Source organism: Castanea sativa, chromosome 12 (genome assembly GCF_040712315.1).
Source record: "Castanea sativa cultivar Marrone di Chiusa Pesio chromosome 12, ASM4071231v1".
Taxonomy (NCBI): Eukaryota; Viridiplantae; Streptophyta; class Magnoliopsida; order Fagales; family Fagaceae; genus Castanea; species Castanea sativa.
The window spans coordinates 49,350,886-49,366,329 of NC_134024.1; the positions used below are offsets into that span (position 1 = coordinate 49,350,886).

The 15,444-nt window shown below is 34.0% G+C and overlaps 1 protein-coding gene across 1 annotated transcript; it reads right to left on the reverse strand.

The window, feature by feature from the left end:
* Positions 1–968: 968 nt before the first annotated feature.
* Positions 969–4,194, reverse strand: LOC142621277 (cytochrome P450 CYP82J17-like). Its single transcript, XM_075794598.1, has 2 exons — positions 3,224–4,194; positions 969–1,804 (listed from the first exon to the last, which is right to left on the reverse strand). The coding sequence occupies exons 1-2, from the start codon at positions 4,163–4,165 to the stop codon at positions 1,178–1,180; spliced, it is 1,569 nt and encodes a 522-aa protein (XP_075650713.1). The 5' UTR covers positions 4,166–4,194; the 3' UTR covers positions 969–1,177.
* Positions 4,195–15,444: the final 11,250 nt, after the last annotated feature.

The following is a 15,444-nucleotide window of genomic DNA, read 5'->3' on the forward strand; positions in this document are numbered from 1 at the left end:
TGAGTCTCTCTTCCATGATTTCTCACTTTGCTATATAGGATTCACATGATTCTTTGTTTGATGTTATCATAAGTGTTCTTATCATGTTTGATTGATGTTATGATCTTTTTTATATGTTCTAATATAATTTTAGGTTGTCTATAATCTGTTCTTCTTGTTCTTGGTTTGTTATTTTAGTTTTATGTAAAGTTTAACATATTTATTTATTTAATGTAGTTTAATTTAATTCTTTGAGTTTGTTTCTAAATTATTTTTTTTAAGTTGATGTTTGTTTTATTTGCTTCATGTTTATTTAGTGTTTAGGCTTCTAACATGCTTGTTTGATCTCACATATTATATCTTTCTTTGATTAATCTTTATAAATGTAATTTTTTGAATCTGTGCTAAAGGATGTGTACACATCCATCAAGTAGGCGTGCGCATGGTTCAACCATGCATACGCATAGTTGAGTATGCATACGTACCCCGAACCTAGATTAGGGAAAAATTCTTGTTTCCGTTTATTTAGTTATTTTTCACATGATATTTGATTCTGTTTGACTATGTTTAGGTTAATTAATTGTGTTTAATTATTTTTCATGTTTGTTTGAATCTTTTTGCCATATTTGGTTTATTTTATAATCTTTTTGCCATGTTTGGTTTATTATGCTGTTCTTACTTAAATGGGAGAATTATTTTCCATCATAATTTTCATTAAGGACACCTATTAATAAATCATTTCAAGAAATATTTTATGGAAAATTGAAAAAGCTAAAAAGTTCCTAAAGGGCGCCTCTTAGTAAAAACCTTGAAAAAAAACATTGAAATCAAAAGGTCCATCCTCACCATTAACAACAATGCCATCCATATGGCATGAAGTCAAATGTGACCATATTAGGGGCTCATGTCCATCCATATGGCATGAAGTCAAAATAGCGTGCAAGTATATTTTTATTTTATAATTATTATTACATTCAATCAAAAGGAGATTGAACTGAGTTCTCCATATAAAGGAGGCAAACGACATTATTGAACTATAAAGCTCCTTGCATATAATGCAAGCTTATTGAAAACAGATACTTTTGGCAAGCGTTCTCCATATAAAGGAGACAAACAATATTATTGAACTATAAAGCTCCTTGCATATGCAAGCTTATTGAAAACAAATACTTTTGGAAAGCATGGTTTATATTTCTGTCTAGGATTGATAGAGTCTGGAAGCAAGGCGTGGAGTGAGAAGAACTTCAAGGGGAGTTGCCTTAGGTAACGTAATGCCCAACCCTTCCATCATGTCTACCGGCATATTTGATGGGGTCGTGAACTCAAATCCCTGAAGCAAGCGAGCTAGTGCCAGGTAAGATACTTGCAACGCAAATGTGTAACCCGGGCAGGCTCGTCTCCCAGACCCAAATGGTATGAACTCAAAATGTTGACCTGAAGCATCTATACTTGCATGGCTTGTGAGGAACCTCTCTGGTAGAAACTTTTCTGGGTCCTCCCAAATTCTTGGATCTCGGTGCAACTTCCACACATTAACAAGCAAACGAGTACCCTTTGGGACGTAATAGCCACAAACATGACAATCCTCCATGGCCTCATGTGGAACTGACAGGGGGCTTGGTGGGTACAAGCGCAACGTTTCCTTCACTACGGATTGGAGGTAAACTAGATCTTTGATATCATGGTCGTCCACCCACCTGTCTCTACCAACCTTGAGATCGAGCTCTTCTTGAGCTTGCTTTAAAGCGTGCTTGTTATTCAATAATATGGACAGGAGCCATGTCAAGTTTAGAGATGTAGTGTCAGAGCCAGCCAAGATGAGATTCTACAACATGAAATTGAGGCCCCACTTAATTAGAAGTGCACTGGTTATTAGTTATTACACAGTGTATGTAACAAATTTTTCCCTAATTAGAAAGCAATGTTTCTTTATAGGGTATTATATTCTTTGTAAATAAAAGAAAGTACGGTCAATATATAATAAATTAGAATGAACATGGGTCAAAGTCGAGAGAGAGAGAGAGAGAGAGAGAGAGAGAGAGAGAGAGAGAGAGAGAGAGAGAGAGAGAGAGAGAGAGAGAGAGAGAGAGAGAGAGAGAGAGAGAGAGTTACACCTGATGTAACTTTTAGTAATGTTACACTACTCAATATTTTTTAATTAGATGCAAATATTGACAAATCTACCGTTAAATTACATTATCTTCGTATATTTGTCATGCTTGCAAAATTTCAAGGTGATCAAAGATTAATAGCCATGTCATCAATCAATTGTTAAAATTCAAGTTTTTGTAGTTTAAAATAATGCATAAAAGATGAGTTTATGGATTAAATGGTAAATAACATCCAATTGATATGAAAATTTACATGCACGTTAAGAGCATATAGAATATGTAATTCAACGGTTGGATTTTCAAAACATTAATTCAATAATAAGTTACTAGGTGGGTAATTTTAAACAATGTTACACCACTCAATATTTTTTAATTGGATATAAATATTGATAAATCCATCGTTAAATTACATTATCTTCATGTATTCGTCGTGCTTGCAAAATTTCAAGATAATCAAAGATTAATAGCCATGTTACCCATCTTTAAAGAGTTACACCATATTGCATTATCTCTAAAGAGTTACACCATATTTGCCGCATTTTTATCACCTGCTTCTTGCCACAGAGTTAAGTACTGGATTTTGAACAAAGTTCCATTTTTGTGAGGGAATGGGATTTCTGACTTTGGAATCTTGCTCATCATTCCCCCATATGGATTAAAGATCATCAAAGGACCGTCTTCTTGAAATAACCTTTGCCAAAGTCCCTCAAGTCCTGTCTCTAGAACTGGTTCTTTGACAAAGTCTGATTTGGCTTTGAAATAGTTCTCGAATATAACACTTTTTTTGGGTTTAGAAATAAATATAAAATATAATAAATGAGGAATAATTAATGAGATCCTAATAAAAATATTAGCACTAATGAATGTTTTTTTTTTACTGTTGGATCTACTTAAATCCGATAGTTTAAAAAAGGTTTAACTCTTTAGAGTTACATCAAGTGTAACTTGAACCCATCTCATATATATATATATATATATATATATCCCAATTGATTTTAAGTGTAGACAGAGTTTAATCTATATCTTTTATTTAACAAAATAAAAAAATTTACCAATTGAACTAACTGAAATTACAAAATAAAATAAAAACATGGTTGATTAATTAAGTTGTGCGACAAATGACTATAACTTACCATTGCTGTTGCCTTTATAATGGTTTCACGCGAATGGCCAAATGCGGCATCATCCTCAATTTCGGATAACATGACATCGATGAAGTCCAGCTCGTCGGTTGGTTCACTACCCTTCAGCCTTCTCATACTATGTTCTTCAACCCAACCTCCTGCCACAGAGTCCAATTCCCTTGCAATACGCTTCATAGATTTTACTTGGCCCAGCAAATCAAAACATCCTAGAAATGGAATCAGATCCGAAATGATAGGGACCCCAGCTGTGTACATGAAGGCTTTAATATTTTTCCCTACACGTTGTGCCTCTCCATCATTTCCATGATTGAAGTTATCAAAATATCTCTTCCCTGCAATCATTTTAGTGATAATATTAAAGGTTAGGCGCTCAACCCACTCACTAATCACCACTTTGGCTTGGTTGCCCTCGTTGCTCTTGCAGAGAGTGTACAAATCTTTAATCAAAGTTTCCACCTCGAATACTTGCACATTCTTTAGTGTTTCAAGCCGACGACTAGAGAGGAGTTCTAGCTTGGTTAGCTTTCGCATCTTGAGCCAATATTTTCCATAACTGGAAAACCCAAATACTGCATAGTTGTAGCCAAGGTGCTTTCCTTGGCTAGACATTGGACGTGCAGCAAAAGCCTTGTCATTTGTAGTGAAGCACTCCTTCACTGCCTCGTGACTGCTAATCACAAGTGCAGGTTTCATGCCAAGTCTGATCATGAAGATGGGACCATCTTTATCAGCCATAGCACCTAAGGTTCGTGCAATTGGGTTTTGGCCGCGTAGTTTATGAAGGTGACCTATGATTGGCAAGGCACCTGATGGCTCTGGAGCCAACATACCCTTAATTTTGTGACTACCAGTTCTCACCCTCCATCGATTGTACAATAGAGCCAATAGAAAAAACCCTGCAATTGCAAGTAGATGGGAAGTAATTTCCATGATGTCCTCAAACTTGAGGGAATGGAGAATACTATGAACGTTTTGCCCACAACTTGGTAGTATCTTATAACGGTGAGAACAACTCACAGGCTGATTTTTGTGACTCACGTTGCTTGACTGGTCATAGTTGTAGACCCTTCTTCTTCTTTTGTGCTGAAAGTCATAGTTTTCGACTTGCTCGGAGCTCAATTGTCATGATACAAGAGATTTGTATTCGTCAATGTTGTCAATTCTTTTTTTTGCTGAAAGCCATAGTTGTGGACTTGCACTGCCTCTCAACTGTCATGGTGTTGAGACTTGACTTGGGTTCTCATCCTCTATAATTATGTTAAATATATTTACAACACAACATGTTATACCATGTTGTATATGCTAGAATGGTTGCGAAAGGGGAAACATAGAATAAGAATACCGAGAACGTGAGAGTTACGTGGTTCAACCTTGTCGGCCTACATCCACAAATGAAAACCTTAAGGGCAGCATCTTTATTGTATAAGAATGTAATATAATAACCTGTGTTACAATAAACTATAACATGACTTATATAAGAGATTAAACCCTAGACTACTAATACAAGTAGGAGTGTACTTAGGCTTATTATATTGGGCTAATATGTCTAATACATTTCTAACAAATTAGAATGCATGAAAGTCAGGGGTGGCTCTTGTATATTTCAGGTGGTCTTGACTTGCAAAAAAAAAAAAAAGTATACATATAAAATCATATACCAAAGCAACTAAAGTAATCTAATCTATTTTAACTATTTTAATAAAAATATCAAAATACCTTAACTTGAGAATCACAAAAATTTTAGTTCAATAAAAAAAAGAGTAATACTATATTCATAACATTTTCACAATAAATCCTATGTAGTAACTAGTAAGCAATTGCTAATTCTGATTTGCACTTAATATTGACACTACTTTTAACCCTCTAATAACAATTTGTCACATAAGATTTATAGAGAAAATATTGTAAACATAATATTACTCTAAAAATAACTTTGCTCGATCCCTCAAACATAATCCTTAACCCCTTAAATAAATAAAAAGAGTTTTAGTGTGTGTTTGGATTATCTCCACTTTTAGCTTATTTTTGCTACTATTCATAGATCTCACTGCATTTTTGGTACTATATATGGGTCCTACTACACTATTCAACTTATTTTTTAACATTTTTTCTACACTTGCAGCAAAAGGTTTACAATTTCAACTAAATAAGCTGTTTCAAACGGACACATATAACAACAATAAAAATTAGTCCAAATAACAACAAAAATAACTAGGGGCGATTCTATAATTTTTTTCTCAAGGTAGTCACTAAGAAATTTAAATTATACAAAATCTCATAAAGAGATAACTTATGTCTATATATATATATCAACATCATAGGAAAAACAAATGTTACAATTTCTTTATACTAACAAAGAGACAAAGAAAAAAAGGACTTATAATAGATAAAGTGAGAACTAAGAATGCTGAGAAGAGAGTAATAAAGTGAGATATTCTGAAATGATAATAGAGAATAGAAAATTGAGAGAGAGAGAGAGATACATATATATGATATTTGCTACGAATGAGAGTTAGGTTGCTAAGGAGAGCAAAATTGTTTCGGTTGCAAAACCAAAGAAAGCATGACTACTGTCACCAAACTCACCACCAAGGAAATAAAATTATAGATTATTTTTATTGAATGGGTGAACGAGTTACAAGTTTGAATGATTAAAAAATTTTATATTTTTGTTTTTGAATAGGCTTTATTGTTGAATAATTTGTTCACTTGTTATTTTTTGGTTGTCTGGTCTTGTTTTTTGTTTTGGTTATTTTTGTTTTTATTTGAGCTAATTTTCATTGATGTTATTTAAGCTCTTTTTTGTTTGTTTGTTTGTTTGTTTAATTGGTTAAGGATTATATATGTTTGGAGGGCTAGGATTTGTTATGAAATTATTGTGAATATAATTTTATTCTTATTTTTGTTACTCTTATCTCATCATTCTCCATTTCCACTTATCTATTATCAATATTTTCTTTTCTTTTTTCTTTTTCCCTTTTCTGTTTTCTTTTTTTCTTTTGTCGGTAGAAAGAAATTTATATATATATATATATATATATATATATATATATATATATATATATATATATATATATATATATAAAAGCAGAAACATCATGTGAGAAAACATAATGTTCTACTATATGGCTTTTTGTATGAGTAGTATTTCATTTGGCCTTTCACCTCACCCCATCTTCTTATCAATGACCAATTTAAGCTATAAATGGAGAAGATTAAGAAATTTGGCTCCACCACTTTTTCCAACTTTTTGAACACTTCCACTTTTAATTACATCAATTTCAAAAATGAAATATTTTTTGTATTCAATGTTAGTTTTTCATGTTATGACACCTGTTATTTTGAGGTTTCTAAAAGGTATGTTTAGAGAAGATAGTTTTTATATGTGTTATTTGTGTTTATTTATATTTTTGGAAAGTACTTTTTTATAAGTGATTGAGGTACTCACATGTGTGTAAAATCAAACTTAAAATATGAAAATAGTATAATTTTATATTTCTCTGCTCAATTCTTGTTATATTTTTAATCTATTGACATGTACATTTAGTTTTGTAAATTAAAAATTAAAAAAATAAAATCTTAGATGTTAGGGTCCATTTGGTATATGTGTTTAAAAATTGAAAATTATTGTTTGAAAACATTTGTGGAAATATGTGTAGGTGAAAAAGTGTGTAAAAATATGTGTAATGTTGTTTAAAAACTTAAAATGGTTGTTTGAAAACACAAACCAAACACTCCTTTAACCTTCCAAAATTCATGTATTTTCTTTAAAAAAATATTTCTAAAAAAAGAAAAAGAAATAATAAGAATTTTTTTATTGAAAACATCAAATGTAAGAATCAAATATACATGTACACTTGATAAAAAAAAAAATCAATAAGCATGTAGTGGCATTTTCAGGGTCTAATTAATTATGATTATTTATATATACATATATTATATTACAATATTAATTAATAATGAGCGCATCGCACAATCGCTAGTTGTAATATAATTGATAGTAATGGTATCAGCTGTCCATCTTAGCAAGGGTTGGAAATGACATAGTCATGACTTTTATTGACAGATAAGTACATCAGCCTTCCGGCTTCTTATAGAAAACCCAGCTTCATATTGGGTATTCTCACGAGGTTGGAAAAGATTTTGAATTTTGGTCGCGTAGTTTATGAAGGTGACCTATGATTGGCAAGGCATCTGATGGCTCTGGAGCCAACGTACCCTTAATTTTGTGACTTCAAATTCTCACCCTCCATTGATTGTACAATAGAGCCAATAGAAAAAACCCTGCAATTGCAAGTAGATGGGCAGTAATTTCCATGATTGCCTCAAACTTGAGGGAATGGAGAACTTTCCACCCACAACTTGGTAGTATTTTATAATGGTAAGAAAAAATCACGGGCTGATTTTTGTGACTCATTTCTTGACAAGTCATAGTTGTAGACACTTTTTTGTTGTTGCTGAAAGTCATTGTTGTAGACTTGCTATGCCTCTCAACTGTTATGGTACAAGAGATTTGTATTAGTCAAAGTTGTAAAATTTATTTATTTTGCTGAAAGTCATAGTTGTAGACTTGCACTGCCTCTCAAATGTACCATGGTGTTGAGTTTCTTGACTTGGGTTCTCATCCTATTTATTTATTTTCCAACTGCGTATGCAATGTGAACGAAGTGGCAGACGGTGGTGGCGATCAATTTCCAATGGCCATTCCGGTTCCTTCTGGATTTTATGACCCAGGAAAGCTCGAATTTGGTGTTATAGGTTCTCTCATTCTAGTCAACTTACCATTTATTTCAGAAGAACCCGTGAAAGTTCGATGCCTAGAGTTTAATTATAGCTATATGTAGGGTTATCACTTTATCATATTATGTAAAGTTTCTTTGGAAACCTTAATCAAAGTACTTGGGTTATATAAATTTCAGTTTATATTATAATGAGTGCGACGAATTTGGCTACGTTTTTCCAACCCAGCTTCCGGCTTCTTATAGAAAACCCAGCTTCATATTGGGTATTCTCACGAGGTTGGAAAAGATTTTGAATTTTGGTCGCGTAGTTTATGAAGGTGACCTATGATTGGCAAGGCATCTGATGGCTCTGGAGCCAACGTACCCTTAATTTTGTGACTTCAAATTCTCACCCTCCATTGATTGTACAATAGAGCCAATAGAAAAAACCCTGCAATTGCAAGTAGATGGGCAGTAATTTCCATGATTGCCTCAAACTTGAGGGAATGGAGAACTTTCCACCCACAACTTGGTAGTATTTTATAATGGTAAGAAAAAATCACGGGCTGATTTTTGTGACTCATTTCTTGACAAGTCATAGTTGTAGACACTTTTTTGTTGTTGCTGAAAGTCATTGTTGTAGACTTGCTATGCCTCTCAACTGTTATGGTACAAGAGATTTGTATTAGTCAAAGTTGTAAAATTTATTTATTTTGCTGAAAGTCATAGTTGTAGACTTGCACTGCCTCTCAAATGTACCATGGTGTTGAGTTTCTTGACTTGGGTTCTCATCCTATTTATTTATTTTCCAACTGCGTATGCAATGTGAACGGAGTGGCAGACGGTGGTGGCGATCAATTTCCAATGGCCATTCCGGTTCCTTCTGGATTTTACGACCCAGGAAAGCTCGAATTTGGTGTTATAGGTTCTCTCATTCTAGTCAACTTACCATTTATTTCAGAAGAACCCGTGAAAGTTCGATGCCTAGAGTTTAATTATAGCTATATGTAGGGTTATCACTTTATCATATTATGTAAAGTTTCTTTGGAAACCTTAATCAAAGTACTTGGGTTATATAAATTTCAGTTTATATTATAATGAGTGCGACGAATTTGGCTACGTTTTTCCAACCCAGCTTCTGGCTTCTTATAGAAAACCCAGCTTCATATTGGGTATTCTCATGAGGTTGGAAAAGATTTTGAATTTTGGTCGCGTAGTTTATGAAGGTGACCTATGATTGGCAAGGCACCTGATGGCTCTGGAGCCAACGTACCCTTAATTTTGTGACTTCAAATTCTCACCCTCCATTGATTGTACAATAGAGCCAATAGAAAAAACCCTGCAATTGCAAGTAGATGGGCAGTAATTTCCATGATTGCCTCAAACTTGAGGGAATGGAGAACTTTCCACCCACAACTTGGTAGTATTTTATAACGGTAAGAAAAAATCATGGGCTGATTTTTGTGACTCATTACTTGACAAGTCATAGTTGTAGACACTTCTTTTTTGTTGCTGAAAGTCATTGTTGTAGACTTGCTATGCCTCTCAACTGTTATGGTACAAGAGATTTGTATTAGTCAAAGTTGTAAAATTTATTTATTTTGCTGAAAGTCATAGTTGTAGACTTGCACTGCCTCTCAAATGTACCATGGTGTTGAGTTTCTTGACTTGGGTTCTCATCCTATTTAATTATGCTAAATATATTAGCATTACGATGTGATATACCATGTTATATATGTTAGAGTGAATGCAGAAGGGAAAATATAGAATAGGAATACCGAGAACACGAGGATTACGTGGTTCAACTTTATTGGCCTACATCCACGAAAGAAACCCTTAAAGACTACATCTTTATTGTATAAAAGTATAGTACAATAACTTGTTTTACAATGAACTATAACATGAGTATATATAGACGACTAAACCCTAAATTACTAGTACAAGTAGGAGTGAGCTTAGGCTTATTACATTGAGCTAATATGTCTAATATATTTTTAACAAATTGGAATGGATGAAGCCAAGAGCGGCTCTCTTATATTTTAGGTGGTCCTGACTTGCAAAAAAAAAAGTGCATATATATATACACACACACTTAGAAAAACATTATATACCAAAGAAATTAAAGTAATCTAATCTATTTTAACCATTTTAATAAAATATTAAATACCTTAACTTGAGAATCACAAGAATTTGAGTTTAATAAAAATAAGAGTTATGCTACATTCATAACATTTTCACAATAAATTCTATGTAGTAACTAGTAAGCAATTGCTAATTCTAATTTGCAATTAATATTAATGACACCACTTTTAACCCACTAATAACAATTCGTCACAAAAGATTTATAGTGAAAATATTGTAGATATAATATTACTCTAAAAATAATTCCCTCAAACATAATCCTTAACCCCTTAAATAAATAAAAAAAGGTTTAAATAACAACAATAAAAATTAGTCCAAATAACAACAAAGATAACTAAGGGCGACTCTAGAATTTTTTTTATGGTGGTTACTAAGAAATTCAAGTTATACAAAATCTCATAAAGAGATAACTTATATATATCAACGTCACCAAAAAAGAAAACAAGTTACAATTTCTTTATACTAACAAAGAGATAAAGAGAAAAGGGATTTATAATAAATGAGGTGAGAACTAAGAATGCTGAGAAGAGAGTAATAAAGTAAGAGATTCTAAAATGATAATAGAGAAGAGAAAATTTAATATATATATATATATATATATATATATTTATATTTATATAAATAATTTGCTACAAATGAGAGTTGAGCCGCTAAAGAGAGAAAAATTGTTTTGATTGCAAAACCAAAGAAAGCATGACTACTGTCAGCACCAAGGAAATAAAATTATATAAAATTTTTATTGAATGGGTGAACGAGCTACAAATTTGAATGATTAAAGATTTTTATCTTTTTGTTTTGTTCACTTATTGTTTGGTTGTCTAGTCTTGTTTTTGTTTGGGTTATTTTTGTTGTTATTTAAGCTAATTTTTATTGATATTATTTAAGCTCTTTTTTGTTTGTTTATTTGTTTAAGGGGTTAAGGATTATATTTGTTTGGAGGGTTAGGATTTGTTATGAATTCATTGTAAAAATATTGTGCATATAACGTTATTCTTATTTTTGTTATGAATTTATGTTTGGAGGGCTAGGATTTTTATTCTTATTCTTCGTTTCCACTTATCTCTTATCAATATTTTCTTTTCTTTTTCCTTTTTTTTTTCTTTTTTGCTTCTGTCAGTGGAAATATATATATATATATATAAATAAATAAATAAATAAATAAAAGTAGAAACCTCATGCGGACTACCATGAGATTCTACCATGTGGCGCTTTGTATGAGTAGTATCTCATTTAGCCTTTCATCTCACCCCATCTTCTTATCAATGGCCAATTTAAGCTATAAACGGAGAAGATTAAGAGATTTGGCTCCATCACTTTTTCCAACTTTTTGAACACTTCAACTTTTAATTACATCAATTTCAAAAATGAAAGATTTTTTGTATTCAATGTTAGTTTTTCATGTTATGACACCTATTATTTTATATATTTCAGTTTCACAAAATATTGAAGGGCCAAAAGAAAAGTAGAGAGAGAGAGAGAGAGAGAGAGAGAGAGATAGAAAAGTATGAAATTGTTTAGGTGCATATGATTTAAACCTCAAAACTTGATATAGTGCTTCAGCAACATTTGAAGTTTCTAAAAGGTACGTTTAGGGAAGACAGAGTTTTTATATTTGCTATTTGTGTTTATTTATATTTTTGGAAAGTGTTTAATCTTTATAAGTGATTAAGGTACTCAAATGTATATAAAATTAAACTTAAAATTTGAAATAGTATAATATTATATTTATCTGCTTAATTGCAGTTATATTTTTAATCTCTTGACATGTATATTTAGTTTTACAAATTAAAAATTAAAAACCTTAAATCTTAGATATTCAGCCTTCAAAAGTTCACATGTTTTCTTTATATTAAAAAAAGAAATATTTCTAAAAAAAATAATAAGAATTTTTATTTTAAAAACATCAAATGTTAGAATCAAATATACATGTACACTTGATAAAAAAAAATCAATAAACATATAGTGGCATTTTTAGGGTCTAATTAATTATGATTACTTATATATATTCATATATTATATTACAATATCATCGCACTGGACAACCGCTAGTTGTAATATAATTGATAGTAATGGTATCAGCTGTCCATCTTGGCGAGGGTTGGAAATGACTTTTAGTCATGACTTTTATTGAGGGTTGGAAAACCCAACTTCTACGGAGCACAGACAGAAATAGGATGTTGGATATTTCATATTGGGGATTCTCATGAGGTTGGAAATGATTTTGCATTTTGATTAGTCTCTCAAATTCAACTCCGCCCTTCATTTCTTCTCGAGGCCTACCCCGTGCAGAGTTTATGACCATTCCTAACCTCTTCTAGACCTTGTGTCAATATCAATTAAGTTTTCAATCTTCTTTAGATTTTTCTTTATAAAAGTAGGGCCCATTTTTGGTTCATTGATTTTGCCAATGAAAAACATATTTGCGATTTCAAATAAGGATGCTTTCATTGCTTTTTCCCAAAAAAGCAAGTTTGCAATTTCAAAATGGGAAACTTTTCAATTTTGGATGCTTCTTGTTAAGATTTTTAAATCACGAGATTTTCAAATTGAGCATTTTCAAATCGCAGACCACCAAAAAGCTTATTTCAATATTGGACCATTTGAGATGTATTTCCAAAAAGCACGGCTGCTTTCCATGTTACCATTGATTATTTTGCATATTGTCCCTACATTATCCTTAGCCTAAGGTGGCATTTGGACGTTTGTGTTAAGAACACTAGATAGAAAGGAATGAGTCACAAAGTGAATTGTAAGCCCCAATGCATTCCCATTTATTGCACATATTAACTATTCTAATATATAAGAAGAATGTTAGAGATATATACTTTTTTAGAAAAATTTATGATGTGGTGAACGGTTATTGGTAAATGATGAAACCGAAAAAATCACCAGTAAGCTACATGCTCTCTGAAATCGAAATAGCGCCTACAAAAGAAGAAGAGTGACCTATCAGAGAGCACCGGTGTGGTGTTGGCCAAAAACCCTCCGAAGGTCAAGTTAGAACTTTTCACAACCCTAAAGTGCCAAAGTTTAGTCAATTATGTGTACCTTGATTTATGAGGGTTTTGGGGTATTTATATTAGTGTAGGGTTATCATCCATGCCTTGGCCATGAAACCCTTTCCTTTTATGATAGCACCTCTTCGATTTCGCATACCTTATAGAGTTCTTTTCCTTATAAGAGTCTTTTGATTATGGTTTAACGTGTGACGCAAGAACTCTCCTTATTCACGTTTGTGTGGAGATCAAGCAAAGCCATATCAGACTTATCGCGAGATGCAAGTTGATTCCGGTTAGAAATCCTTAAAGCCTAATCAATACAAATGGAGGCCCAATGTTACAACCGTCCACTACGTGTCCTTGTAACATTGACCCGTCGACCATCCACATGTCAATACCGTACCGTCATGCTTCAAGGAGAGATCCGTCTCCTATTTCATCCTCTTCGGTTGCCCCCTCACTCCTTGAGTCCGTCACTACAAACTAGACGGACCCATGGAGTGGCAGTCTTCCTTTTTCATGGTAACCTATCAAGACAGGTTGGCTAAGATTATTTATGACAAGGGACACGCGACTTTCATCTATTAGCTGTTCACCCTAAGCAAGGCATCCCTTCGTATTCTGTGCCCTTTGCTCTATAAAAACTTGCCTTCTCTTTCTTCATTCTCACCTTCTTATAGAAATTTTGCAATCGGAGCACCACCGTCGTTTACTTTGCGCACTTGTACCGTCCTTCTAATCTCTCCATCTTCTCATACTGTTTGATTTCAATCCGGTATGTACTCCCTTCACTGAACTTTTTCTTTTTTGAATCCACGCACTTTCTGTAGATCCATCTGTGTTTTAGGTTTTACCGTCATATGTAGGTAATGTCTAGTGCGTCAAGTAATCATTCGTTTGTCCACGATGGGGCGGGCTACGATGAAGGATTCCCGTCAGGTCAAAAAGACCTTGACACTTCAAGTGAAGAAAGGAATCCATCCGCTACTTCTCCTTCCTTAGATGACGAAGGTTTGGAGTCGGATAGTTCAGAGGAGGCTTCAAGTGATGGCCTAGACGGCGTCGATCCCCCCGTCCAATCTGTAATTTGTCTTGACGGCCTTAGGGAGTTCGTAATGCTACCCTTGTGGACGGTCAATGATTTTAGGTCCACGCTCAAAGGCAGGGCTCAGATTTCCTCTGAGCTTTCTCCACCATCGACTCCTTCAGTATCTTGGCTTATCCATCGCATAAATCTCCCCAAACACCTGGAGGGTTTTCATAGGCGTGGAGGTCTTATACGGGGCCATGTCAGACGGTGCACGAAGGCTAACGGTGGAAGAATTTTTTCATTGTTACCGTCCTACTGAGATCACAAAGTCAAAGGGCATGTATAGTTTTGTGGCTAGGAGCCCGTTGTTGAGGCTCGTACGTGATACACCCGACTCTAATAGGGACTAGAAGAGTAGGTATTTTTTCATGGAAGGGGACGAGTGGATGTGTCATCCAGGGGATAACAAATATATGCCCGTCGACACAACATAGGGCATAATGCCTCCGTTGGGTATGCACTTAGTTTAGTATTCCCGTGTATGCTCAAACCTTGCTTTTATATTTTGTAAGTTACTCTAAACGTCGTCTTTTGCAGCTCGAGACCGTCCGCAAGTTTCATTGGAGCAGTGGAGCTTTTTGGAGAGGATTTTTAATAAGACCAAGCTTGAAGAGAGGACATGGGAAAAATTAGTCACCCTCGACACACTCCACTGGTATTGTGAAGGTCCTGAACCAATTTCAGCCGCCCGTAGTTACAATAATAGAGTTCGCAAACGAAAGCCTGTCATTAAACACTTTCAGTTTCTTTTACTCATACTTTTCTAATGCTGCACATCCATTTTTTTTTTTTTGCAGAAATGGACGCTGCCAAAAGAAGAGCCTTCATCAAGCAGCAAGCAGTAAGCAGCTAAGAAGAAACAGAAGGCCAGTCAACATATTAAGGGGACAAGTTCATCCGTTCCGTCCAAACGGAAGCAACCGGAGAAAATGGACCGTCAACAAAAGAAACAGAAAACAACCCCTGAGCCCGTCGTAGTGCTGGAAGCCGAGACCAAAAGAACGGTCACTCCTATGGGGTATGGAAAGGGTAAAGGTTTGATGAAAGGTCCAGCTCCTGTTGGTGAGAAACCACCCGTCCTCCTGCGAGAAGATTTCGAGTATGCCTTAGAAAAACTCTCGTCTATCATGATTGTCGACGACTACGAGAACCTTGGTAATCATGCTACAGAGGCGATGGGAGAGACGAGCCTTTTTACCGTTGCTCAAGTATTTTAAACCCGTCCATAGCCTTGAACCCGTCCTTCCTTATTCGTCA